Raw genomic sequence first — 27,948 nt, forward strand, 5'->3', positions numbered from 1 at the left:
GCCTTCACCCAAGCCACTATCACGGCAAGCACCAAGTTAAAGATATCAATCGCACCTGACCCTCGATCTTTGAAAGCTAACCTATTCTGCTCCAGCCACACCGTCCATAGCACTGATTATAAGAGAGACTTCCATACCTTCCTTTGTCTTTTACCTTGAGCGAAGTAATCCCACTGATCAAATAGATCCCCAACCAATCTCGGACAAACCCACTCATAGCCCCACCATCTAATGATCTGCCGCCACAAGCACAGGACAACCTCGCAATGGACAAAGAATATCAGTCAAGTTCCTAGATGATTATTAAGTCATAGGTTCTGGATATATTCAGTAGGGAACAATTTGACTGGGGTCTTAACTATTTCCTCATTCAATTATATATCAAGAAAATACAATATTGGTCTTTTGGTTTATTGGAGCAAATTGTGAACATCATGGAGAAACTGGAAAAGGGGAGTGGAGTTCTGAAGTGAATACGTCTTTGAAAAGTACACAATCACTTTATCTTTACCTGAAGTGGATAAAAAGGCATAATAATGAAGTGAATGTTGCAATTTCAAAGTTATGTTTTGTCCATTATTTTATGTTGAAATGGAAAGAGAAGAAGAATAAGTAGATAAGCACATATATACTTACAAGTGAAATAGGAGTGGAAATAATATTCTTATTGATTGTTTGGTTGACCTCCAGTAATCAACTTCATACGATAAGGTTATGAAATCGGCTCTTACAAGTGAAACGAGCTTTCCTGTTTCAACCACAAGGTTATGGCATCTCTCAGTAGCCTGCCTCTTTTTTTTTTGGCTGAGTGTAGCTTGCTCTTTCAATACGAACTATCTGGCTGTGGCAATATGTTCAGCTACAAAGCTGTGAAGAATGATTAGAATCTACATTTTTAGAAAGGAGTCAGGACAACCGAAACTAAAATGGATTGAGGTAATATGAAAAGACTCTTGCATGGAGTTTGTGGAATTTATGTCATCCATTGCAAATTTATTGAGTTGAGCATTGTTGTATGTGTTTATGTGCATGATATAGTGAATTTAACAAAAGTGTGTACATAATCCTTCATGGAAATTGCAAATTCTTGAGATATTTGTAATAGTTAATGTTCTTTTCCTTTTGAAATGTAGTTTTTTTAAGTTAAGTAAATGTCCCACCTGTATCTTCTTGGTTATATGCCAGATTCTAGCTTCTTTTCATATTCACATATCGCTTTCTTTTGGAAGAATAACTCTCTGTAGCTTCCATGTCTAACATCAAACATTTATCCATGAAACAGCTGGTCTTCAGTTCATTTAATACTGATGAAGAAGATTATGAAGGTTATGATTATAGCCTTGTTGGGCAGCTTTCTGAAGTACGCATTGTATATCTGAATCGCTTTATCCAGGAGGTAGTTCATTTAACAGGTTGATCTGACATTTACTGCTGCATTATGAAGTTTCTCATGTGGGTTTGAAATTAACTTGTAGGTTGTGAGTTACTTCATGGGTCTCATTCCTAACAATTCAAAGGATATTGTGAAGATAAAAGATCAAGCAACAAACTCAGAGAAATGGGTCACAGCAAGTGAAATTGAAGGATCACCTGCTGTGAAGTTGAATGTTTCTCTCAGAAAGCCTATAATTTTAATGCCTCAGAGGACAGATAGTCTTGAGTACGTTCAAACACCCCCGTACCTTGCCCACTGACTGATCTCCCTTTTCTCACCATAAACAAAATATAACATAAGTACATATGATATAAATCTATTAGCTTTGTTGTTCTTGTTTTTACCTATCATCCTAATGGTTACATGATTCAATTTTCATGGTTTACTGTTGTAGTTATCTGAAGTTGGACGTTGTCCATATAACTGTTCAGAACACCTTTCAGTGGTTTTCTGGTGGCAAACATGAAATGAGTGCCATACATGTGGAAGTACTAACAGTTATGGTGAGGTTTGTGTCCTTAAGTTATTGCTTTTATAGTGTGATTCCAGTTACTAGGTCAATCAAAAGCAGGGAAAATGCAGCTTGATGTTTTTGGTGTGCTTTTACATTTAAGAAATAGACAGTAATTATTTTATCCTGTTACCCAACCAAAAAAATATATATTTTACCCTGTTATTTCTGTTCGAGGGAATCTTGTAATTTCTATATCTTTATACCCTTCAATATTCTCTTTGCTTAAATTTATCTGCTCAATATCTCATCCCAGTATTGTAATGAATTTTGGGATTATCCTTGTTCATAGATATTCTTGTCAGGATCTGTCAAAGATCTGAACTTTTTTTTTCCCCAACTGTCTTAACATTGTTTTTACGTGACGTAGGTGGAAGACATCAACTTGAATGTTGGTATGGGAACAGAAGTAGGTGAAAGTATAATTCAAGATGTGAAGGGGATTTCTATTGTTGTCCAGAGGCCTCTTCGAGACCTGTTGCATCAATTACCAAGTATAGAAATTGCTATTAAGGTACTGCTGTACTGCAAAATTCAAGTTTTCTGTGGAGTTAAATATTTCTTCTTGCTGTGGTGTCAAGAAGAAAAGACCGCTGGTGTTGGTCAGGTTTTCATCTGTGAAGTTAAATATTTTAAGCTTTGTGTATATTGTGTGTGTTTCAGGTAGAAAAACTCAAGGCGGCTCTCTCTAACACCGAGTACCAGATAATTACAGAATGTGCACTGTCAAACATCTCAGAGACTCCGCATACCATACCTGAACTGAATTATGATTCTGGGATGTCTTCTTATGATACGCGGGACTCTCTTCTTCCTAATGATTCAGGTGCTGTTGATTCTGAAGCCCAAGATATGACAACCTGGATTGCTCTGAAAGTTTCTGTTGACATTAGTCTGGTTGAGTTGTGCCTGCTCTATGGTGTAGCAAGAGATGCTTCTTTGGCCACTGTTCAGGTATTGAAGTACTTTTTACAGTGGCAAGTTTAATCTAGTATTATCATTAATTGATATTTGTAATATTGAAGTCATCACATTAGCGTTTGAGTAAGGTGTGTCTAATTGAATGCATCAAGTCAAATTGGGGTCATCTTGGAGCTTCTTTTGATTCAGGGATGTCATATCTGCTTGAAATCTTAAAAAGTAGCAGTCTCCTCCAGAGTCCTTTAAAGCAAGAGGCCAACTTTATCTTCAACATTGTCATAAATTTCCAAGGAAAATATGGGACTTTTCAATTTGGGGACTGCAAAATGAGGGAATGCTAGGAGAAAAGGGTTTCTCAAATTTATGGAGTGATAGGGATGGTTAATTCAGTTGGGTTGGCAACTTTATATTTAGCAGTTATCCATTGACTTCATTTGTTATCTCAGCCATATTTCTGGTTGCATTTGTAAATATTTAGAGTTCACGTGTGTTATTGCATGTATTAGGTTTTGTTAATTGGAGATGTTTAATCTATTCTTGTTTATTTCAGGTTAGTGGTGCTTGGCTGCTCTACAAGTCTAACACTGTTGGTGAAGGCTTTCTATCAGCATCACTTAAAGATTTTAATGTGATTGATGACCGTGAGGGGGCTGAAGAAGCACTTAGGCTGGCAGTTGGAAAGCCTGAGAGTTTTGAACATGGTCCTTCACTGTCTATGATTGATGATGAGGACTGTCACATGGCCGAAACAGATGTTCTGGATAGCATTGATGCAAAACCAGTTCCTACAATGCTTATCCTTGATGCCAAATTTGGCCAATACTCAACATATGTATTTTTGTGCGCGCAAAGGCCACAATTGCTTGTTGCACTTGATTTTCTGCTAGCTGTTGTTGAATTTTTTGTTCCAACAATCCATCGTATGCTGTCGAATGAAGAAGATGGAAACTCTTCCCTTATAGTTGATGCAATCATCCTAGATCAGCCAATTCATAATCAACCCACTTCTGAATTTTCACTCTCCCCTCAGAGACCTTTGGTTGTTGATGATGATCAATTTGACCATTTTATTTATGATGGAAGAGGTGGAACTCTGTATTTACATGACAGATGGGGGACAAATATATCTTCTCCTAGTACTGATGCAATAATTTATGTTGGAAATGGAAAAAGATTGCAATTTAAAAATGTCACTATCAAGGTTTGCCCATGCTGTGTTCATTTGCTCAATGTTTTTGATTATAGACTATTCTGGTTGCCAAGAATTTATACATTCTGATCTATTACTGGTGCAGAATGGGCAGTATTTGGATTCCTGTATTTTACTGGGGACCAACAGTAGTTACTCTGCTTCAGAGAATGATCAAGTCTATTTTGAGGGAGATGATGAAGTTCATCAACTGAATAATTCAGGGCAAAATGTTGATGGTATGGTATCTCAAAATACTCCAGCTGGGAGATCCACAGAGTTCATCATAGAGATACAGGTTAAGGATTATTTAAAGACATAATACGGTTATTGTTTCATGACTAATAGTTTTGCACAACTAGTTCGATATGTGTTTTTGTCCATAGTCATGTTTTAGTGTAGTAATGGATGGAGGTGTTTAAAACTCGTCTCGACACTGATGTGTCTTGGTGACTAGAATGACCGATGTAGATGCTCATGTGGTACTAGTCTCATTTCCTGATCATTTATCTTGACATTCTATTGGTTTAAATTTGTTATTTTTTCTTTTATTTGGTTAAATTGGAGAAGCAGTGCCTGCCATGTTATGCAATAGTTCCCATTAAAGTAAAGAAATTTTTTATTGAATGACTATAAGACTAGTTTTGTTATATAGTATAGAATGTTGAATAGTAAAACACCAACATAACAACAACAACAACAACATATCCAGCCTTTATCCCACTATGTGGGGTCGGCTACATGAATTCTAGACTTCCATGTATTTCTGTCTTTTGTCATATCTTTATTTAGGCCCATACACTTCATATCAAACTTTAATGTCTCTCCCAAAGTCTTCTTGGGTCTACCTCTATCTCTTTTTTTGACTAATTGTTCCATTTCATCAACTCTCCTCACATGAGCATCTCTTGGTCTCCTTCTCACATGACCAAACCATCTTTTGTCTAGTCTCTCTCATCTTCTCCTCGATTAGCACTACTCCTACCTTATTACGAATAACCTCATTTCTAATTTTATCTTTTCTTGTATGGCCGCACATCCATCTTAGCATCCTCATCTACGCTATGCTTGTCTTTTGCTCATGCTGGTATTTGACTGCCCAACATTCTAAGTCATACAACAAGACTGGTCTTATAGTTGTCCTATAGAATCTTCCTTTTAGTTTTAATGGGATTTTACCATCACATAACACCCCTGATGCATTTCTCCATTTTAGTCAACCTGCCTTAATTCTATGCGTGACATCCTCGTGAATTTCTCCATCTTTTTGGATCACTGATCCCAAATATCGAAAATGGTATTTTCTTTGTAAGATTTGGTCTTCCAATTTTATTATAACATCCTCTACTCTTGCATTCTTACTAAATTTACATTCCATATATTTCGTTTTCCTTCTACTTAATTTAAATTCCCTAGATTCTAAATTGTTTCTCCACAACTCAAGCTTAGTGTTCACTCCCTCTTTTGTTTCATCCACCAACACAATGTCATCTGCAAATAGCATACACCGTGGTACCTTTGTCTGAATGTCTTTAGTGAGTTCATCCATTACTATAGCAAATAAGTATGGACTTAGTGCAGAATCTTGATGTAGTCCCATTGTAATTTTAAACGGTTTAGTATCTTTTTCGCATGTTCTGACCCTTGTCTCTGTACCATGATACATGTCCTTAAGGGCTTGTATATAGGCTATTCGGACTCCTTTCTTCTCTAAAACCCTCCATAATACTTCTCTAGGGACTCTATTATAGGCCTTTTCTAGATCTATAAATATCATATGCAAGTCTTCTGATGATCCCGATACCTTTCTATTAGGCGCCTCAGTAGATATATAGCTTCCATTGTTGACCTACTAGGCATGAAACCAAACTGATTTTTCGAGACCTTTGTTTTTTTTTTTCTGAGCCTCTGCTCTATTACTCTTTCCCAGAGTTTCATGGTATGGCTCATTAACTTAATTTCTCTGTAATTTTCACAGTTTTGAACATCTTATTTGTTCTTGTATATAGGAACCAAAGTACTCTTCCTCCACTCATCTGGCATCTTTTTTGATTTAAGGATCGCATTAAATAATTTCGTTAGCCAGGAGATGTCCTCTTCTCTCATGCATTTCCATGTTTCTATTGGTATATTATCTGATCCCACCACCTTATGATTTTTCATATTTTTTAATGATTGTCTTATTTCATTTGAACTTATGCGTCGATAAAATGTATAGCTCACGTTCCCTTCGGAGTTACTAAGGTGTCTCGACCTAACTCTTGTATCCCCACCATCATCGAATAATTTTGTGAAATACTTTTTCCATCTCTCCTTAATCGCTCCTTCATTCACTAATACATTTTGGTTTTCATCTTTTATGCATTTCACTTGGTTTAGATCCCTTGTTTTTCTTTCTTTTGCTTTAGCTAATTTATATATATCCCTTTCTCCATCTTTTGTATCAAGTCGTTTATATAGATTCTCATATGCTTTTGACCTTGCTTCACTAACAGCTCTCTTTGCTGCCTTTTTTGCTTCTTTATAATTTTTTAGATTTTCTTCATTGTTGCATTGATATACAGCCTTATAGCTAGTTTTCTTATTTTTAATTTTCAATTGCACCTCTTCATTCCACCACCAAGACTCTTTAAGGTTTGGGGCTCTACCATTTGTTTCTCCAAGGACTACCTTTGCTGTGCTTCTCAAGGCATTAGCCATTTCCATCCACATTTGGTTTGCCTGTCCTTCTCTATTCCATTCCCTTCGACCCCTTAATTTTTCTTTGAAGATTAGTTGTTTCTCTCCTTTTAAATCCCACCACCTAATTCTTGGGTTTTGTTTTATGTGATTTTTTCTCTTCCAATTTCTTACTTGGACCTTAAGCATCAAAAGTCTATGTTGAGTAGTCAAACACTTCCCTAGAATAACCTTACAATCCCTACAACATAACTGATCCTCTTGTCTCATGAGGAAGTAATCTATTTGGGTGCTTGATATGACATTTTTATATGTGATTAAGTGTTTATCTCGTTTTTTTGAACTTAGTATTGGTTATGATGAGCCCATATGCCATAGCAAAATCTAGAATAGACTTACCCTCATTATTAATTTTCCCGAATTCATACCCTCCATATACCTCTCTATAGTCGCTTCCGTCTCTACCCACGTGACCATTTAAGTTACCTCCTATAATCACTTTCTCTCCTCTTGGTATCATTTGTATGAGTCCCTCTAGGTCCTCCCAGAATTTTGCTTTTATCTCCTCACCTAACCCTGCTTGTGGTGCATATGTACTAGAGATATTCATAGTCATTCTTCCTAGACTAACCTTCACCATAATAATCCTATCCCCTTACTCTCTTTACATCTACTACCTCATCGACTAAGCTTTTATCCATAATAATCCCCACTCCATTTTTCACTCGATTATTTCCTATGTATCATATTTTATATCCAGTTTCTGATAAAGTTTTTGCTTTTTTCTCTACCCATTTCGTCTCTTGAAGGAACATAATATTAATCTTTCTCCTAATCATCACATCTACCACTTCCATAGTTTTGCTTGTTAATGTTCCTATGTTCCGTGACCCAATCCTTAATATAGATTTTGGTTTTGGCCTTGACTTTGACTTTGATTTTGTTTTTGGTTTTGGTTTTGATTTTGGACTAGCTTCTTTACCCACATCCATCCAAGCAAATGCGCGGACCCTTGCTCATTTGTCACTACATCCGGGCTCCGATGCAACGGCTCTAGCTCACTTGACACTACACCTTTGCAGTGTAGGGCGTCGTTATGAAGGGTTACGCTCAACGGTTTTTCATAATTTGTCTAGAGTTCATGTTTTGGATTCGACTAAGTTTACGTTGGCTGTCGGCTACCTAACACAATTCTCCTCCTTTGTCCGGGTTTGAGACCGACAGTAGATAACATCCTCGGTCGGAGTTAGTAAAACACCACCATGTGCAAAATATTTGCATAATGGAAATGAAGATGTTACAGTGGATGCTTGGCCATACAAAAATGGATATAATTAGAAATGAGGTTCTTTTTTTTTTTTTTTTTTTTTTTTTTGTAAATGAGGTTCTATGTCAACAGGGTTAGAATGGCTTCTATTGTATATAAGATGTGTGAGGCACAATTGAGATAGTTTTTTATGTGAGAAGATGATCAATGGATCATCTTGCAAGGAGATCAGACAAAATGGGAAAAGTTTTTATCATAGAAGATGGAAGAAGACCAAGAAAAACTTGGTGAGGAACTCTTTGGTATGATATGCATTATAATGGTCTTAACCTAGGGTTTTCAGGGAAGAAACGAGAAGGAAGAATGGAAGAAAGAAACACAAAGAGAATAGAGAGAAATTAGGGAGAAAAAAAAGGAGAGAATTGAGAGAGAAATGATAAACTAAATTCAATTCTTGATTGATTCTCCAAACAAGTTCGTTAGCTTTATATATAGCTAACCAATCAATAGTTACAAATCAGTTATAGGTTGTAGCTGATCCTCTGCAAAACTAATCTACTACAACTGCTATACAAAGTAAAACTCTACAACCTACTTTAACCTTTAGCCCTATGAGCTTGAGAAATGCTAGTTTAGTCTTGAAGTATATGCTAAAGATCAGTTTGGTATTTTGGGTTGGGGGGGGGGGGGGGGGGGGGAGCAATTTAGTATCTGAACGACAAAAACCAACTCAATTTAACGATTTTTGTTGATGTGGCTAACAAGATTCAGATCTCCATTAGCCACACCGAGCGTCATTAACATGCTTCCATTTTAATTTATGCAAAACACATTGCTAGTGTCCAGTTGGATGGAACCCCTTGTCGACTTCTCCTTACATCATTATCATCATCATCTTGTTGATGTTTTGCTCAAGTAAGTATATTGGAAGCTTAGAAGAAATCAAAGAAGTCTATGATGATGATCGGATGACAGTTAGTATGCAGGATATATCTGTAATTAACTGAAAATGTTAGGGGTAGTTTAGACTTTGTAAAAGTTGGTTATGTCCCTAGGTTGGTTCGCCCTTTTAGTTTATAAATATGAGGGCAAGGGATCTGTTATGATCATCAATCATTAAATCATTTCATTCTCTTGTTCAAGTGTAGTGAAAGAGAGAGAGTTGTGAAAAGGATAGTTCTTGGAGTCTTTTGAGAGAATTATACTCAAGTGAAAAGAGAGGGCGAGTGATTCCTTGTACAGATTTCTTACATTCTTAGGGGGCGTTTGTTAATCAAGATATGGGGTGGAAAAGCCAAGATATGGAATGCATCCCGGACTTCTATCATTTCTAACATGTTTGTTAAGCTTATCTGACCATTCTTGGAAAAATCATCAATGACCTTTTATCTTGATTTTTCAAGATATGCATATTTCTCCTCCCCTTCAAGATAAGCATATCTTGGTCTCTGCATATAAGAAAAAAATGGCGTCTGTGTCCTCTAATGCATTCCAAAGAATTTAACAAAGAATTTGATAAAAATTTTGGAATGCTTCCCAACTTTATTTTGACCATTCCATATCTTGGTCCAAAAACCATTTCGGGCTTATCTTGATACTCCCTTATCTTGAATTGTTCTCTCGGTGGAGTTGTTGAATATAGTGCCATTTCTATGGCATGAACTAGGGTAAACTCGATGTGCAAAGACTTGTGGTTTGATCTTTTGTTCTATTTTTAACGCATCTCTCTCTCTCTCTCTCCCATGGGTTCTAAAATCACTAGAACCCATCATGTAGCATCCATCTCTCTCTCTCACCGCATGGGTTCTATAATCACTAGAACCCATTGCTAGAGGAAGAGAGAGAGAGAGAAGATGATGAAGATGAAGAACTAGTAGTTGTGAGCCACTACTCATAACTCCATTGTGTGATGGATCTGGACATAGATAGTCTCCCTATTGCCCAACGCAAAGGTAGACAGTCTACTCTCAATCCTTACCCTATTTATCATTTTTTTGAAATATGACTGCCTATCACCTACCTATTGTGCCTTTGTTTCGAGTCTTTCTTTTGTCCCTATTCCTAAAGATATAGGTGAAGCTTTATCCCATTTTGGTTGGCACTAGGCTATGCTTGATGAGATGAAAGCCTTGCACTCTAATGTGACATGGGACCTAGGTCCTCTCCCGTCAGGAAAGACTACCGTTGGGTGTCGATGGATTTTTACTCCCAAGATTGGCCTTGATGGAACCATTGATTGCCTCAAAGCGTGTGACATGGCAATACTTCTTAGTAGCATGAAATTTGCTAGATTTATTATGCATGTCAATTTTATCTTATGTAGATCTGATATTACTTTGCAGGCTATTGGTCCAGAGCTTACCTTCTATAACACATCAAAAGATGTTCAAGAATCACTAATCCTCTCTAACAAACTTCTACATGCACAATTGGATGCATTTTGTAGGTCAGCTCTCTCTTTCATCAATCCTTCCATTTGGCTTAAGATATGTTTTCTTACTGCTTATTAGAAGCTAGCTATTGGTTATTGTCTAAATGCATGACAGGTTACTTCACTTAAACCATGCAAGTAGTTTCTTAAGGCATCATAAAGTTTAGATGAAGATTGATTTTCATTTTGACTAATGCTTTGGTTATTAGATTGATTTTACATGCATAAGTTACAGTTTGGGCTTTTTCATTAGAGTTAAACATGCACATTGAATAAATGCTAGACTGTCATCTGACATTATGCACAACTTATTTTTGGCCAGATTTCTGGTTGTAAACCTTGTGTGTTTAATTAATAGCTGGCTTGTTCAGTTTTTAACTTTGTGTTATTCTGCATGGATAGATATTGCCAAACAATGTGGAGAACTAAATAAATAGTCATATGTTGTATCCATGAATGCTTATTTGTGATGTACCTTTAACATATCATACATCCAAAGTTTTCCCTTCTCCTATTGCACCTGCTGTCATAATTTTTCTTTTCATGAATTGTAGATTCTTCGACTCTGAAGTATAAAAATTAATACTATTAACTTTACATAAGTTTACAAAGTACAACATTAGGTGAAGATCAGAAGACGTCTCATGCAGTTGTGTTGCTTCTAGGCTTGTTCTGAAGGGCGACACAATGGAAATGAATGCAAATGCCCTTGGGTTAACAATGGAGAGCAATGGCATCAGAATTTTGGAGCCCTTTGATACCTTCATGAAGTTTTCTAGTGCTTCTGGAAAGATAAATGTCCATTTTTCTGTCTCAGATATTTTTATGAATTTTTCTTTTAGCATCTTGAGACTATTTTTAGCTGTGGAAGAGGATATTTTGGCATTTTTGAGGACGACATCAAAGAAAATGACAGTGGTGTGCTCTGAGTTTGACAAAGTTGGAACAATTGAAAGTAAGTTTTTCTTTCTTTCATCACGGCAATTCTAGAATTCTGATCTTTTTTAAAGTTTCATTTAGTTCAGTGATCATCTAATATTTTGTTCTGCAGATCCATACAGTGGCCACGTATATGCATTTTGGAGACCTCATGCACCACCTGGTTTTGCGGTGCTTGGCGATTATTTGACTCCTCTGTCAGTAAATTTCTTAACATCATATCTTATCATGATCTTTTTTGGTTAGATTTCTGAACTGTATATTTATCAACATTGTCTTCACATGATAGTGACAAGCCACCAACCAAGGGAGTTCTTGCCATGAATACCAGTCTTGCAAGAGTCAAGAGACCAGTATCTTTCAAGTTAATTTGGCCTCCCATTGCTAATGTTGATGTCTCTGAATTTCAAGGTCTGCCCAATAGTAGCATCTGTTCCATTTGGTTCCCAGAAGCACCCAAAGGTTATATTGCATTGGGTTGTGTAGTTTCTACTGGAAGAACGCAGCCTCCATTATCTTCTGCATTTTGCATCTTGGCGTCTTTAGTTTCTCCATGTGATTTGCAGGATTGTATTACTATCAGCTCCAGCATCGCGTATGTTACTTTTCCCTGTTACATATGGATGTCTACCTTCATTAACATGTCTATTCACTATGTGATCCCTATGGGGTTGACCCAATCACAAATAAAGAGTTTGGTTACTCCATGACAGGTGTGAGCACCTGTAATTGGTGAACCAAAATATGTTTAGCTTCAGTGAATTGCAATGATCACTGCCAATGTCCTCTTATTGTGAACTTTTTATCCAAGTAAAAATGTTGGCAAATTTCTACTAGGAGAATGGTTATTTGGTCTTTGCTAAGAATGTCACTTAGCTACAACCTTCTGGATACACATCGAATACTTAGTTTGTCATCTGCTTGGATGCCATTTACAGTTCCACTGCATTATGGATCCTTTGTTGGCCGTCCAATTATATTTATCTGAATTTAGTTTATCATTTGATTTGCAGCCGTTCATCAGTTTTGGCATTCTGGCGTGTGGATAATTCTTTTGGAACGTTCTTGCCAGCGGATCCCTCAAATCTGAGCTTGATTGGTAGAGCTTATGAATTGCATCACATATTTTTTCGGTTTCCACAAGTATCTTCAAATCCATCAAAGAGTTCAGAATCCAAAGCATTCTCTTCTGGTCATGCTCAAGCCCTTCAGTCAGAAAGACCATCAGCTGTAAACTCTGAATGGCGTTTCGAAGCTGTCGCTAGTTTCCAATTGATATGGTGGAATCAAGGTTTAAATTCAAGAAAGAAATTATCAATATGGCGCCCTATAGTCCCCCATGGAATGGTATATTTTGGAGATATTGCTGTACAAGGGTATGTCAATTGTAATTGTGGGTTTATTGCTGATTTTTCTTTTCAAACTAATAAGCCAATATTCATCTCTTTTTCAATTTTTTCCTTCGGAATATAGGTATGAGCCTCCGAACTCTTGCATTGTTCTCCATGATTCTGGAGGTGATGAACTTTTCAGGCATCCTATAGATTTTCATCCTGTTGGACAGATAAAGAAGCAGAGGCATATGGAAAGCATTTCTTTTTGGCTGCCCCAAGCTCCACCAGGCTTTGTTTCTTTAGGTTGCATTGCATGTAAGGTCACACCAAAACAATCTGATTTCAGCTCATTGAGATGCTTGCGCATCAATATGGTCACGGGGGATCATTTTTTGGAGGAGAGTGTATGGGATACATCTGATGTCAAGTTTGTAAAAGAACCATTTAGTATATGGACTGTTGGTAATGAATTGGGAACCTTTGTTGTCCGTAGTGGTTTCAGGAAGCCTCCTAGAAGATTTGCTCTAAAGCCTGCAGATCCACACTTACCGAGTGGTTCAGATGACACAGTCATTGATGCAGAAATTGGAACATTTTCTGCAGCCCTTTTTGATGACTTTGGTGGCTTGGTAATGATTTTCTATCTGAATAGCTTTCAAATTTTGCTTAATACGAGCTCTCCCTAAAGCTTTATGATTCGCATGCAAGGGCAAGGAAATCTGGCAGGCTAATATTTCCTGCAGTTAGGTTGTGGTGGGTTTGGGTTTGAGAAAGCTTCTAGTATTGTAGGTGATTGGCGTAAGTGAATATATGTAATTGGACTGAAGAAATAGTTCTTGGGTTATAAACAAGTAGCTGAAAAAAATAGACTTCACAAAATGAAGAAGAAGAGAAAAACAAAGGGCAGATATAGGTGTGCCACCTATTCCTTTTGTTATCTATAGAAACTATATATATATATATATATAGATAGATATATAGAAACTAGACAACTAGAGCATTCAATCTTGTAAGCATAGAATATGTAGGATAGTCAACTTTGTAAATGTAGGAAGTAGAATATCCTAAACACAATCCTAGGATCTAGAATGTATTTATAATAGTGTAATGTGTCTCTGCAAGAAACAGAAATACAGAATATTTTTCTCTTTTTACATGGTATCAGAGCCAGCCTGTTTGCCCGAAGTTTTGCCCTAGTTGAGCAATCCCTTCTGCTCGATTTGAAGCAGTCCTTGTCATGCTTGGATCCGATTACGAGGTGCAGTTCCAAGCCCAGGCGAGCCCAGTTCCAGGTGTGCTTGGTGTGCTAATGACTGTTCTATTCACAATCCTGTTCGAGGTGTAGTTGTGGGATCTTGTTGATTCCCGACACAGCAATGAGTCGAGTTCCTAGTGGATACTCAAGTATCGGCTCTTCCGAGATTCTAGCAGCCAGTTGTGTTCTTGGTGGTGACTCAAGTATTGATTGTTTTATTTTTTGTTCTTGTTCTGGTCCTCCCTGTGTCTTACCTGTTCCAATCATCTAATCCTTCCTGCTGGTCTAGTTGAACTTGAGTCAGTTGGGTGTAGTTCTTGATGGCAACCCATGAACCAAGAACAACTAATGCTACCAAACAAGTAGATGCCAAGAAGGTAAAAACTGTGATTTCTGATGTCATTGCCATGACAACAAAAATCACAAAACATAAATAAGCACTTCAATGCTCTGTCTCAACTCTCTTAGCATATTTTTGATTTAAGGATCACATTAAATAAGTTCGCCAACCAAAGAAAAAATGCCCTCTTCTTTATGCATTTATATATATATGGTGATATTATTTGGTCAAACTGTTTCATAGAGTCTCCTTATCTTGATCCATCTATAATTTGCACAATTTTCCTTTATGATTATAAATAAACTCTTAAATGCTGTCTCCACTCTATAAATAAGCACTTCAATGCTCTGTCTCAACTCTCTTAGCATATTTTTGATTTAAGGAAGGATCACATTAAATAAGTTCTCCAACCAAAGAAAAAAATGTCCTCTTCTTCTATGCATTTATATATATGGTGATATTATTTGGTCAAACTGTTTTACTATTCATCATCTTCTTCAATGGTTCCTTTATTTTATTTGGATAATTTCATCTATAGGACAATGTAATTCCTATCTTCTTTAGACTTAAAAGACTTATCAAGACGCCCCAAAATATTACTAGTTTCTCTACCTTCATTTAATGTCTTTGAGAAATGCTCCTTCCACCTCTCTTTGATTGCCATTTACTAGTCCCTCTTGATTTTTGTCTTTTGTCCTTTTCATTTGGTTCAAATTCCATGTTTTTCATTCTTTTCCTTGAGCTAACCTCTATTCTTGCCCCATCTTGTATATCATGTCATTCGTACAAACTTTAATAACCTTTTTTACTTTGCTTCATTAACTACTTTCTTTTTGCTTCTTTTTTTCAAAATATTCCTCTCTAGAATTTTCCTCAATATTTGATGTATTTAAAATCTTATAACAAGCTTTCTTGATTTTATGTGCGGGCGAATCTACATGCATGTGTGCTTCTTCATTCCACCACAAGGACTCTTTCCAATTTGGTGCTTTTCCCTTTGACTTTCTTATAACTGTTTTTGTTGTATTTGAATTGCTTTAGTCATCTCAATCCACATTTGGTTAGTCTCTCCTCTTACAATCCAATGTGGCACTTTTTTTTTGAACATAGCTTATTTTCATCGTTTAAATCCGATTATCTAATTCTTGGCTTCAGTTTGTATCATTCTCCTGGTTTAACTATACAACATACGTGGTCTTCTTATCTGATAATGAAGTAGTTTATTTGGATAGTTGGTAAGCCATTTTTATATGTGACCAAGTATTAATTGTATTGAGCTCATATGTTGTGAAAAGATTAAAAATAGTTTTGATCTCCTTATTTCTTTCTCCAAATCCAAAACTTCAATGTACATCTCTATACCCATTCCATGCCCTCAACCATTTGTGTTGCCTCCTATAATAATCTTCTCTCCTCTAGGAATTCCTTGTAGAAACCCCTCTAAATCCTCCCAATATTGTCTTTTTCTCTTTTCCTAGCCCAACTAGTGGTGCATGTGTACTAACAATGTTCATAGTTTCTATTCCTAGAACAACTTTAGCTACAAAATCTTATTTTCTATTCTCTTCACATTTGCTACTCATCCTTTATGGTCTTAATCTTAAATGTTTTCAATCCATTCCTTGCACAATCCTTTCCTGATTACCAAATGTTATATCTCCAGACACACTCAATATTTAGCCTTCTCTCCAACCCATCTTGTCTCTTGGAGGCAAATAACATTAATTTATCTCCCAAGCATCATGTATGGAACTTCCATAACTTTTCTATCAAAGTTCTGATGTTCTGTGATCCTATCTTCCATCTATGATCATAGACTAATTTCTTGCATTTGTCCATGAAAATATGAGAAGCTTTTGTAGATTCAAAATTACAATTGATGCAATGCCCCTGGCTAATTTTTCACTGTACTCGTGCAATACAGTGTGTTGCTGAGAGGGTTATGCCCCAACAATTTTCTCATTTGTCTACAATCCATGATGTTTAATCCAATTAGTGTAACCTTCCTTTGTCCAGGATTGGGGCCAGCTATAAATAGAAGGAACACCTTCAGTACTAGAAATGCTGTGGGGATTACTCAATTCATGGATAGAGTGACAAGAATGATACTAGAAATCCTAAACTAACCTTATCAACTAAAAGTTTATACACTTAAAATGTACCTCTCCAGCACAATACTAAAATCTAGAAAATCTGAAGTACGAAAGTTGAAATAATTCTAGACTTGATTGCACAGGTGCTGATTAGGTTGCATGTATTCTATGTGTCTTTTGTTTGTGTTGACATTCTTTTCACATAGAAGCATCTGCTGAAATGCTTGATAGGCATGGTTGGTATAGATGATATCATATGTTGTGCGGTTGTCTTACAAATATGGTCTGTAATGAAATGCTAGGGCACAAAGAAATGAAATTACGAGAAAGAGAGAGGAAGAAGACTCTCGGTAAATTCACTAATCAGAAAAATAACAACTACATACTTTTCAAACAAGAGGTGTAGCTATATATATAATAGCGAAACACCTTTAGAAATAAACAGTGCCTATGCGCCTAAGTAACACCACGTAACAAGCTAATAAAACATAACAATAGCAATACACAAATACTTATGCTTCCACACTTCCCCTCAAATCAGACTCTTTTGCAGAAGAACATTCTATAATCTGTAACTTGTTGAAACATGAGGTATCAGAAATATTTCTCTACGCAGGAGACACCTTCAGTCCAAGCTTAGTGCATAGAAACCAAAAACGATCTCTAGCTAGACTTTTAGTAAAAATATCAGCTATCTGAAATTCTGTAGGAATGTACCAAACTTCCGCTTCACCATTCTCAACCCGTTCACGCACAAAATGCACATCGATCTCAATGTGCTTAGTCCAAGAATGGAACACAAGATTTTCAGCCATACTTTTTGCTGCTAAGTTATCACTCCAAACCACTGATGTAGCATGCACTAGATATCCCAATTCAGTAAATAAAAATCTCAGCCACAACAGTTTAGTAACTCCCAAGGGCTATAGCCCCATACTCAGCTTCTCCTACTGATCTAGCCACCACAGATTGCTTCTTAGATCCCCACACAATCAAATTGTTTCCAAGAAACACACTGAAACCAGTAGTTGACCTCCTAGTTTCTTTACAGCCAGCATGATCTACATCAGTATAAACTTTTAAAGACAAATCACCTATAAAGGAAGAGAACCACAAGCCCAATCCAATTGTTCCTTTGATGTATCTAAGTAGCCTTTTGCATGCAGTCCAGTGCTGTATTTTAGGAACAGATAAGTATTGGCTTAGCTTATTAACAGCAAAGGCAATATCGAGACGTGTATAGGTAAGATTGGAGAGATCCAATGAGAGTTCTATACAAAGATGGATTGGGAAACACTTCACCCTCATCAATCAAAGAAACACCTGAAACCATGGGTGTATCACAAGGTTTACCAGTCTTGCATGTTACCCTTTTTCAGCAAGTCTAAACCATATTTAGATTGAGTCAAGTACAGTCCACTTGTATCTCGAAAAGCCTCAAATCCGAGAAAATAATTGACAGAACAGAGAGTCTTTAATGCAAAATGTGTATCCAAATCAGCAATACAAGATTTAAGGGTCATACTATCCGAACCAGTGAGCAATATATCATTTACATAAACCAGAATAAACAAGACATAGGATAAGGTCCTTTTAATGAATAAAGACGTATCAGATGTTGCCCTAGAGAATCCCCAGCTCTTTAAAGCCATCCTCAACTTATTATACCAAGCCCTAGGTGCTTGTTTGAGACCATACAAAGACTTCTTCAATTGACAAACATGTGAGGGAAACAAAGAGCTAACAAAACCTTCTGGTTGGGCCATAAACACAGCTTCTTATAGGTCTCCATTTAAGAAAGCATTGTTTACATCTACTTGCTGCACATCCCAACCAAAAGCTACAGCTAAGGAAAATAACACCCGAATGGTAGGAGCCTTTACAACTAGACTGAATGTCTCACCATAATCCAGGCCAGGATTTTGAAGAAATCCCTTTGCAACTAATATGACCTTGTATTTAAGAATAGAGCCATCAGCCTTACACTTGACCCTAAACACCCATTTGCACCCAATTAAATTCATATCCTTCGAAAATGGTACAAGAACCCAAGTACGATTGCAATGCAAGGCAGAAATTTCCTCCTCCATGGCTTGAACCCATCGTGGGTCTAATAGAGCCTTATGAATTGAATCAGGTTCAAGAGTGCTTACTAGAGTATGAGGAAAGATAGAATTGTTTATGGATTTAGATCTAGTGACCATAGGATGAATAGAGGGTGCAAAAGCAAATTTGGATCTAGTTAAGGAAGGATTTGAAACTGGCAATGAAGCAAAGGATGAAGAGCTTGTTATGGTTTGAGGAACAGAAGAAGACGAAGACAAAGTAGGATTAGGATCAGGATCAGGAGATAGTGCTACTTGAGGAGGTGAAGAAGAAAATGGAAAAGAAGAAAACACAGCAGTAGATCCTCCACATTGAAACTCACTGGAGGTGGACTTAGAAACAAAAGAAGATGCAAGAAACAAAGAGGTATAAGGAAATTCGATAGGATTGAATTGAACATGCCTGGACACATATACCCTTCCTGAAGGATGCAAGCATTTATAGCCAGCTTGAGTGTGACTATATCTAATGAAAACACACTTGGATGTATGAAAATCAAACTTGTGCTTGTTATAGGGTCTAAGATAAGGAAAACAAGCACAACCAAAAAGTTGCAACAAAAAATAATTTGGTGATTTGTGATACAACAGTTCAAAAGGAGTTTTAAACTTGAGAGGAGAAGCAGGTAAGAGATTTATAATATGAACTGCAGTTTGAAAGGCTTCAACCCAAAACTTTAATGGCATATTAGCATGAGCTAACAAAGTGAGTCTCATTTCAGCAATATGTTTATGTTTTCTCTCAACCACACCATTTTGTTGATGTGTATAAGGACAAGTAAATCTAGGTTGAATACCTTAGCTTTGAAGATAAGGTAAGAAAGCCTTAAACTCACCCCCATTATCGGTTTGCAAAGCTCTAAGTTTGGAATTATACTGCAGTTCAGCAAACTTGTGAAAAGTGACAAACACTGATAAGGCATCAGATTTCAATTTGAGAGGATATATCCATGAATACCTAGTTTAGGCATCCACAAAGACAATATAATATCGAAAGCCTTCAGTAGATAAAGCTGGAGAGGGTCCCCACAAATCAGAATATATCAATTCTAATGGTTTTGTGGCCTTAATTTCACAATCAGCAAGAGGAAGCTGATGAAGTTTACCAAGTTTACAAGAGTCACAAAAGGATAAGTCAGACTTAGAAAAGGGAACATGAATTTTATTCAATACTGTTCTCAATACATTTGATGATGGATGCCCTAATTTGGCATGCCATTGTAAACTAACAGTATTACATTGAGTATTTGAAGGCTGCTCATGAACAAATGAGCCGGGTTTATTATAACTGAAAGAAGCTGACAACAAATGAACATTTGAAGAATGAGGATGAACAGAAACGCTGGAAGCACCAGGAGCAAGAGCTGGTGACAATTGATATAATCCATCCTTAAGACCTCCCTGAAGTAGCACTTTCCCGGAATCCTTGTCCTTAATCAAACAAGAAGTAGCATGAAATTCAGCAATAACATTGTGAACACAAGTGAGTTGTGAAACACTAAGTAAGTTCTTTTGCATACTAGGAACATGCAAAACATTGGGTAAAGAAATGATAGAAACAGGTTGTTGGTGAGTGTATAAATTGCTACAACCAATATTTGAGATAGGTAGAGTCTTACCATTTCCTATGGCCACTTTGTCGTCACCAGTATAAGGAGCATGGATAGAAAGATTGTCTAGGTTAGATGTGATATGGTTTGTTGCACTAGAGTCAACAAACCAAGCAGGATCCATCCACAACCGATGCTGAGGAATGAGACAAGTTATCAAGTTGTGGAGAAGAAAAATTACTACAGTAAGCACCACTTGAAACTGATCCTAAATCATTCATGTAAACTCCATTAGAACCACTAAAAGCAGCCATAAACGCCTTAGAATCTGGCTGACCACCATTATTAAACTAACCAAAACCTTGATTAGGCATTCGTTGAAAGTTCCTGTCAAACCTATGGTAGCATTTGTCAACAAAATGCCCCAGTTTTCCGCAAAGCTAACAATAAATTCTTCTATTTGAAGATCTACCTTGTCCTTTTCCTCCTCTATTAATAAAACCTCCTCCTCTAAGCATGAAACCTCCTCTATTAGCAACAAATTCACCAGTTCTAGTTGACTGTGCAACATTAACAGTTTTTGCAGAGGACATATGTAGATCTGAATCAAATTAGAAGCAGCCAAAGGTGAATTCTTAGATGACAACCTTTGTTCATGCATTAACAACAAATACTGCACCTTCTCTATATTGATCTCATCCATTTGATAGGTTATTAAGCTGACAACTGTTTCGTAGTCATGATCAAGACCATTTAGAATAGAAAGAAGCAATTCCTTATCATCTAAAGGTTCTCCGATTGCAGCTAATGAATGTCCTATAGTTTTAATCTTGAGAACATAATCATTCACAGACATTGCTCATTTCTTAAGAGATCGTAGCTGCTATTTTAACTGGAAGGACTTAGCAATAGTTTGTCGAGAATAAAGATTCTCTAAGGAACTCCATACCTCAGCAGATGATTCAGAATGAATCACCTGTGCAAGAACATCCTTTTTGATTGTGGAGAACAGCCATCCGAGTAGTAATACACAAATACGTATGCTTCCACATGGTCATTTGTTGTTTCATGACCAACTGTGAGGAAAATGGTTATAGATACAACTGTTGCATCCATGATGCAAAAGTGCGAATTTTTAAGGCTTCCTTTGTTTTGTTGACTTTCCTTTTTTAAAAAATATTTTCTTAAAAGTTTTTCTTGATGAACTTGGTTGTCATCAAAAACATATTACTTTTTTTTTTTTTATCTTTACATTCTAGTCCTTGTGCTAATCATAACTATAACATTTCCATTTTATGTTCATTATGTAGTGGAAAGTCTTTCTCTTTGAGGAAAGGGGAAGGATAGGTACAAGGATTCCACTTTGTTAATTATTAAATTTCTGGTAAGTTGGAAGACAATGTCGCTGGCACAGGATGTTCTCCCATCCTTGGCCTCGGTCATCATAAGAAACCACACCCTCTCCCACCCTGAAGTTACCTGTTTCTGTTTCTTTGATTATGTATTTTAATTCTTTTCTTTGTTTTCATTTTAAGGTTCTAGAGATTTTGTGTCAGTAGATAATACATGCTAATAATTTTGTTCCATGTGAAGAAGGTAGCTTTGTTCGTCCTCATTATATAGCTGCTATTTGGATTAAATGTTGAATGTTTCTGTCTTTTTCCTGAAGAAGTCTTTTATCTTCAACATACTCTTAGCTAATTAGGTTTTAGAACTTTATATAGTTTGCAATGTTCTGCAAGCCATGTGAAATGTTTGAGGTTATACTTGTATGTGGCCCATAATGTTGCGTCTTGTGAAAATTTACTCTTCTATCCTTCTTGTAATTTTGCAGATGGTCCCATTGTTCAACATTTCCTTAAGTGGGATTGGATTTAGCTTACATGGAAGACCCGACAACCTGAATTCCACAATCAGCTTCTCGTTGGCAGCCAGATCATATAATGACAAATATGAAACCTGGGAGCCAGTTGTTGAGCCAGTTGATGGATTCTTAAGGTGATGTTCTATATATGAGTTTACACTTTAGTGCCAGTTGCATTAAAGAGTGACTATTAGATTACATTACTGATGAGAAATCTATATTCATGGATACAGTTAACATGTTTTGGAATGGGGGTGTGTATCATTGCTAGGATTTCTCCAATTTTATGCTCAAAGTGCACTGGGATATGCCTGAGTATTCTTGTTTCTTAGTGTTCTTTATTTGCTATGTTAAATGTTGCCTTTTGTTTCATAGATCAAGCATTGGGCTTAGGCACAGGCAGTTTGGTCTTTAGCAGTCACTACCATCTGCCAAAAATAACTACACTGTAGGAGTTCTATCTGCAAATTACTAATTATAATGATTTTCTTAAAAGAAGGTTAGATTATATTATATTAATGCATAAAAGCAAGGTCACTAGAAGCAGCTACACAACAGCCCTAAATACTATGAACAACTCCAAGAAAACCTGAACTAGACAGAGAATGAGAAACTGAAGTCAAAATCCCCATGATGACAGAATCACTACCAAGACACATCCAGAAATCATTACCCCCAGACAATAAAAAATAGCCAGGAGAGACTGATGCCGGACCAAAATTTGACCTGAAGCTTGATTACAGTAAATATTCAAAAAACAGGAACATCACCTCGGAGACCCATTGCTTCCAAGTTGAACGGCATTTGCCATGAAAAAATGAACAAAACAAACTACTTCTGCTCACTCAAACCAGTCATCCTTTAGAACAGCCTTCAAACTATCAAAGACTCAGCAAGGAGAAGCCAAAGATGACATGGATCTTGTAATTTATCTTATAATGAGAATTACAAGATAATTATGTTGGTGCAACCAAAGTTGGCATGTCTGCTGTACATTTCATTTTGTTGCTAAATTTGGTGTGATTCAACAACTTCAACTGTTCATGAAAGTAGTTGAAAATGATTGAACTTATGGGATGAAGATTTCTCAAAGAAAGGCATAAAATAAAAATTTCTGGGAAAAAAAAGAAAAGAAAATGCTGAAGAAAGGTGGAAAAGGAAGAGGAAGGGAGAAGGAGGGATAAACCACAAGACATAGTTTATCTCCTTTAAATCAAAACATCTTGTATTATTGAAATTGATTATGTAATTTTGATAAGATTTTGAAAATTTAGAACTTTAGTCTTTTCTGGACTATTTAAGAGATCTCATAAAAAGAAGATATACAAGAATAATAAATGTTTCTGTTGCTGCAGCCTGCATGTTTTGTTTGACCATTAGATGAAGCAAATTGGACTGCCATCTATTATCTCTGGAGAAAATCTTTCTTAACCTGAGATTCATTGTCTTAGTGTATAAATTGTGCTATTCAAAATTGAGAACAGACCACACATATTCATTGAGAAGTTTTAGTGGAATTTTTATTTACCCATGTTGCATTTCTTCATCCATATGTGTGACTTTTGCCTATGTTTTTCTTGATTTCTTGAAATGCGCATGTGTGAGTTGGGTGGTTCATGGTAGTACTTTTTCTTGAATGTTATTGAGTGTGAGTTGGTGAAATTTGGTTCTTAGTGTCTGCAAGGTTTTGCTATCTTCAGTTCAGTTTTGTATGTCATGCTTGTTTAGATGGTTGGGAACTAGAGCTTTGACTTAGATGACTATTCTTGTTGTTTTGGTTTCCTACCGGAAAGATCTGCTTTCCCCCTCTCCCTGCATAAACACCCTTCTATTATCTACTACTTTAATGTTTCTTAAGTAACTTGGAAGGAACCTTCTAAAGTAGCAACACTTTCTCAGATGCGAGTGTTATATAAATGCATCATAACTTTTGAGCAAGATACTAGTAAGTAGAAGTCTGGATGGTGATGTGGTGAGACCTGAAGATTATGTTATTCTAAGAAAATATTAGCTCAGATATCTCACATAAATTGTGCAAAAAGAAGAGAAGATAAAAGATTGAAAATGAGCTTGTGGCGGAATTGTTAAAGTGGAGAAGTGCTTCTACTATTTTATGTGATTATAAAATCCATTTAAAGCTAAATGAAAATTTTTATTGGACATAAAATACAAGCATAACTAAGGTGAGGAAGTTATGGTAGATGTGCAGCCATGGAAAAATAAGAAAAAAAAAACAAAGAATTCTAAATAAGATTAGATTGGCACCTACAACGGACAAGATGGACAATGTTTTTCCAATAAAATAAAAATGTCAGTACGGGAACAAGGAAGTACTTGTGGGAAATAATCTGAAGTTCACCCACCGTTGTTGTTGATAAAAAATGGGTTTAGATGAAGTTAATGTAGCTTTAGTTGATTGTCAAAATCCTCTAATCTTTCAATACCAGCCATAAACTTCTTTGATTTCATTTTTCTTCCATGATCAATGTTCTTGTCACCATCCTTCTATTATCTTCTCTCTTGCCACTTGAGTTCTGCCTTGTCTTAGGTGTTATAAAAGTATGTGCTTGCTACAAATTTATGTATCCCTTTTACCTTATTCCTGTTGTTTACTTGTGCTTGATGTGCTTCAGTTTTTTTGATATGAATTTATTTGATTGGTATGGGAAAAAGAAGAGTTTATTTGGTTGATGGATATGTATTTCATAACAGGTACCAGTATGATCACAATGCTCCAGGCTCTGCTTCTCAATTACGTCTTACATGTACAAGAGATCTGAACTTGAATGTTTCTGTGTCTAATGCTAATATGATTTTTCAAGCTTATGCAAGTTGGAACAATCTTAGTCATGTCCATGGGTCCTATAGGGAAAAGGTAAATTCTTTTTAACTCTTATGAACACGTGTCTTAGTATACCACAATTTTTGTGTTATTTAACTTGCTTTGTTCTACTAATGAGAGCTTTTTTGTTTTACTGCTTATTTTAACAGGAAGCAGTTTCACCAGCTTATGATGGAAGGCCATTCATTGGCATCCATCACAAGAGAAATTATCATATAATTCCACAGAACAAACTTGGTCAAGAAATTTTTATTAGAGCTACTGAAATCAGGGGACTTCCTAATGTAATAAAGATGCCTTCTGGAGATATGAAGCCTCTAAAAGTTCGAGTATGGAGTAATATGTTGGACTCACACTTGAAAGGAGTCCTTTGCAAGAAAGTTAGAACAATGGTTACAATCATTATAGCAGAAGCTGAGGTGTGCTGTTTTATTTGTTTTTGACTCTTCATTGTTTTGGATATAACATTATCGAATTTTTTGGTTTCCTTCTTGGAAACTTTCTAAGAAAAATTTTATGACATGGCTACGTAAATCGTGATTTTTGACATTTATTTATTTTTAATATTGACTGCATCAATTGTGGTTGTAGACAGGTGGTGGCCTTCTCTCTGTCAACTTAAGCTTTTAGTTGAATTGGTGGTTTACTATTTGATAGAAACAGTGAAGAAACTGTGATAACTGATTTTACTATCCTCAAATGTGAACAGTGGGATAAGCATTATAAATATTGTGGTACCTGAATACATTGCAAATTAGAAATGGCTATGAATTATCTTTCAAAAAGTAGTTCTGGTGAAACAGACAAAGCAGATACACTTTTTCTCTGGGCAATATATAAATGGCTGAAAAAATCTTTGGCTGTCCAGGCATCCCAGTCTTCTCAGTTTCTTTGTAATTTTATGATATATGTATATCTTCTTCAACATCATCAACTGACTTCTAGAAGTCACATTTACAATACAAATCTATGCAAAAGAACAATGTGGCAAAATTTTATGTTGGACGCCCTTGCTAATGCAACCCTCTAGCTAGGAAATGATGAGATAAAGTTCCAACACTGTCTCCATATGGAAAAGTTCGATGATTGTGTTCTATTGCATACTGTCACGACTTTAGGGACAATAGAGGGGTAATATTGTAATTGAGCTACATATATTGTTTGTTATTCCGTTAGGCGCACATGGCTGCTGCTATTTTCATTTGTGCTTTCAATTACAATAACTGAAGAGCAGCTGCCTATGCCTATAAAAGGCCAATTGTAAGATGATGGGGATTCATTGTGAATGATATTGAATCTTTTCCCTCTACTTTTCTGTTCTCTCCCTCTCTCTCGAACCCTCTGTTCTTCCCCAAATTCTTGTTGTTCTCCCTATTTAGTCTAACTTGCCCTCTATTTTCTCTCTAATTCTCGAGTTCTACCCAAATTAGTCATTGTCAGATCTTAGCATCCGACACATGCCAACCTGTTTAACATGGAAACACGACTATTATGATATATGTATATATCTTTTTTTTTTCCTTTTGTAGAGCTGTTTTTCTAGTTCCTTTAGTGGCTGGAGAAAATTTTTCCCCCCATGTTTATCAAATGTTTTTTGCTTGCAAAATATATCCATAGGTTGTTGCATACTTGTCCTACTGCAACTTGTAATTTATAACATTCCTATTGTTTGTGCACTTTCTTTGTGGATATCCACCTTCTTCCATTTGCTACAAAAGTTCGAGTTACTAAGCATATTAGTATGACATGGTTTATTCTTTTTGGATCAGAATGCAAAAATATCTATACTTTGGATGCATTATAGAGTTGTGGGCAACACCAAACTAGTATTGGAAGAGCTAGTTGGTCTCATTATTAACAACAAATAACAGCCAAAATGGTGTTGGATCAACTGAAGGTGCTATAAAAACTACCGAGTAAAATGGGGTGGCATGCATACCAGTAGACTTGGAACTGGATAGAATGATTGGTGAAAAACAGTTGGCACAAGCTACACAAAGGATGAGGACTATAGAGGTTTAGAAAGATTAGTTCTCTGGATTGATTAATTAATGTAATTTTGCTTTTGAATGTTGCTGATAACAGTTTTAGCATCTTTCATTACAGAGGTTTTTAATATAGGTTAACCAGGTAATATCAGAACAGAGAGAAAGAGAGATTTACTAATGAATATAAAAACAAGATTCCACTGATCTTTTGCAGAAATGGCACAAATTTTGAGCAAAGTATAAGCTTTCATTGGTTACATCAACATATTGGATCTATCTGTTGGAATTTTCCTTACCAGTATTACATGATCAAGCCTAATTTATCTTTACTCGTGTTTTGCTTGAATTGTATGTCATTTTTACTCAATTATTTTGTGTTCACACAGTTGCAAAGAGTTGAAGGATTGTCATCTCATCAATATACTGTAGCAGTTCGTCTCAGTCTGGATCCCAGTGTTTCTGGAGGATCACCCCTGACCCAACAAAGTGCACGAACATGCGGCACCAGCTCGAGGCCTACTCTATCTTCTGAGTTTGAGTTGGTGAATTGGAACGAAACATTTTTCTTCAAAGTTGATTCACCGGTGAGCAAAGGAACTCATTGCTATGTGCATCATATGTTTTCCAACTATGTATTCTTTTAGTTCTTGGTTATGATTGGTTTTAGTTAATGAAGTTTCTGTGATGCCAATCACCCCTACCCCCCATGTAACTCTGATCATGCTAATTCTTCTGCCCATTTATGTTGGACTCGTATTAAGTTACCAATCTGTGATTTCAGTTTGCAATGTTCAATCTATAAATCAAAATGGTACTATAGATTATGCTAAGAAACATGCATCACCTCAAAATTTAGGATTTTTATTTTCTTTTGCGTTTCTTTTTGGTATTTGTTATATATCTCAACACTCGCCCTCTTATATATATATGTGTGTGTGTGTGTGTGTGTGTGTGAGATGTGCATACACAAGTTTCACATCTATAGATTTCATTTCTAGATTGTGCTTAATCATGCATGTCAATTTCTCACTCCCCCCTCCCTAAACCTCTTATACAAGCCTTCCTGCAGCTGGGGGAGAGAGGGAGGGATGGAGGCTACCCAAGTTCCCAACATCCAATTGGGAGTTGCTCAAAGATGCTAATATGACTGCAAATAATTTTTATTGGTTATAAAATCCAAGACCTTTTAGGAGTCAAGATCTGAT

The 27,948-nt window shown here is 36.3% G+C and overlaps 1 protein-coding gene across 3 annotated transcripts in view; it reads left to right on the forward strand.

Annotated features, from left to right (window-relative positions):
* The window catches only part of LOC127814276 (uncharacterized), a 174,586-nt gene that overhangs the window by 68,804 nt on the left and 77,834 nt on the right, over positions 1–27,948 (forward strand). For all 3 annotated transcript variants that reach the window (XM_052355686.1, XM_052355687.1, XM_052355688.1), the window contains 17 exons: positions 1,283–1,396; positions 1,476–1,660; positions 1,830–1,938; positions 2,317–2,460; positions 2,610–2,900; positions 3,418–4,068; positions 4,163–4,354; positions 10,345–10,448; positions 11,099–11,388; positions 11,485–11,569; positions 11,662–11,967; positions 12,386–12,748; positions 12,846–13,335; positions 21,884–22,047; positions 24,626–24,788; positions 24,905–25,174; positions 27,130–27,327. In XM_052355686.1, coding sequence (XP_052211646.1) covers positions 1,283–1,396; positions 1,476–1,660; positions 1,830–1,938; positions 2,317–2,460; positions 2,610–2,900; positions 3,418–4,068; positions 4,163–4,354; positions 10,345–10,448; positions 11,099–11,388; positions 11,485–11,569; positions 11,662–11,967; positions 12,386–12,748; positions 12,846–13,335; positions 21,884–22,047; positions 24,626–24,788; positions 24,905–25,174; positions 27,130–27,327 — 4,119 coding nt within the window. The remainder of the gene's footprint in view (positions 1–1,282; positions 1,397–1,475; positions 1,661–1,829; positions 1,939–2,316; positions 2,461–2,609; positions 2,901–3,417; positions 4,069–4,162; positions 4,355–10,344; positions 10,449–11,098; positions 11,389–11,484; positions 11,570–11,661; positions 11,968–12,385; positions 12,749–12,845; positions 13,336–21,883; positions 22,048–24,625; positions 24,789–24,904; positions 25,175–27,129; positions 27,328–27,948) is intronic.

The sequence above is a fragment of the Diospyros lotus genome, chromosome 12 (genome assembly GCF_014633365.1).
Source record: "Diospyros lotus cultivar Yz01 chromosome 12, ASM1463336v1, whole genome shotgun sequence".
Lineage (NCBI taxonomy): Eukaryota > Viridiplantae > Streptophyta > Magnoliopsida > Ericales > Ebenaceae > Diospyros > Diospyros lotus.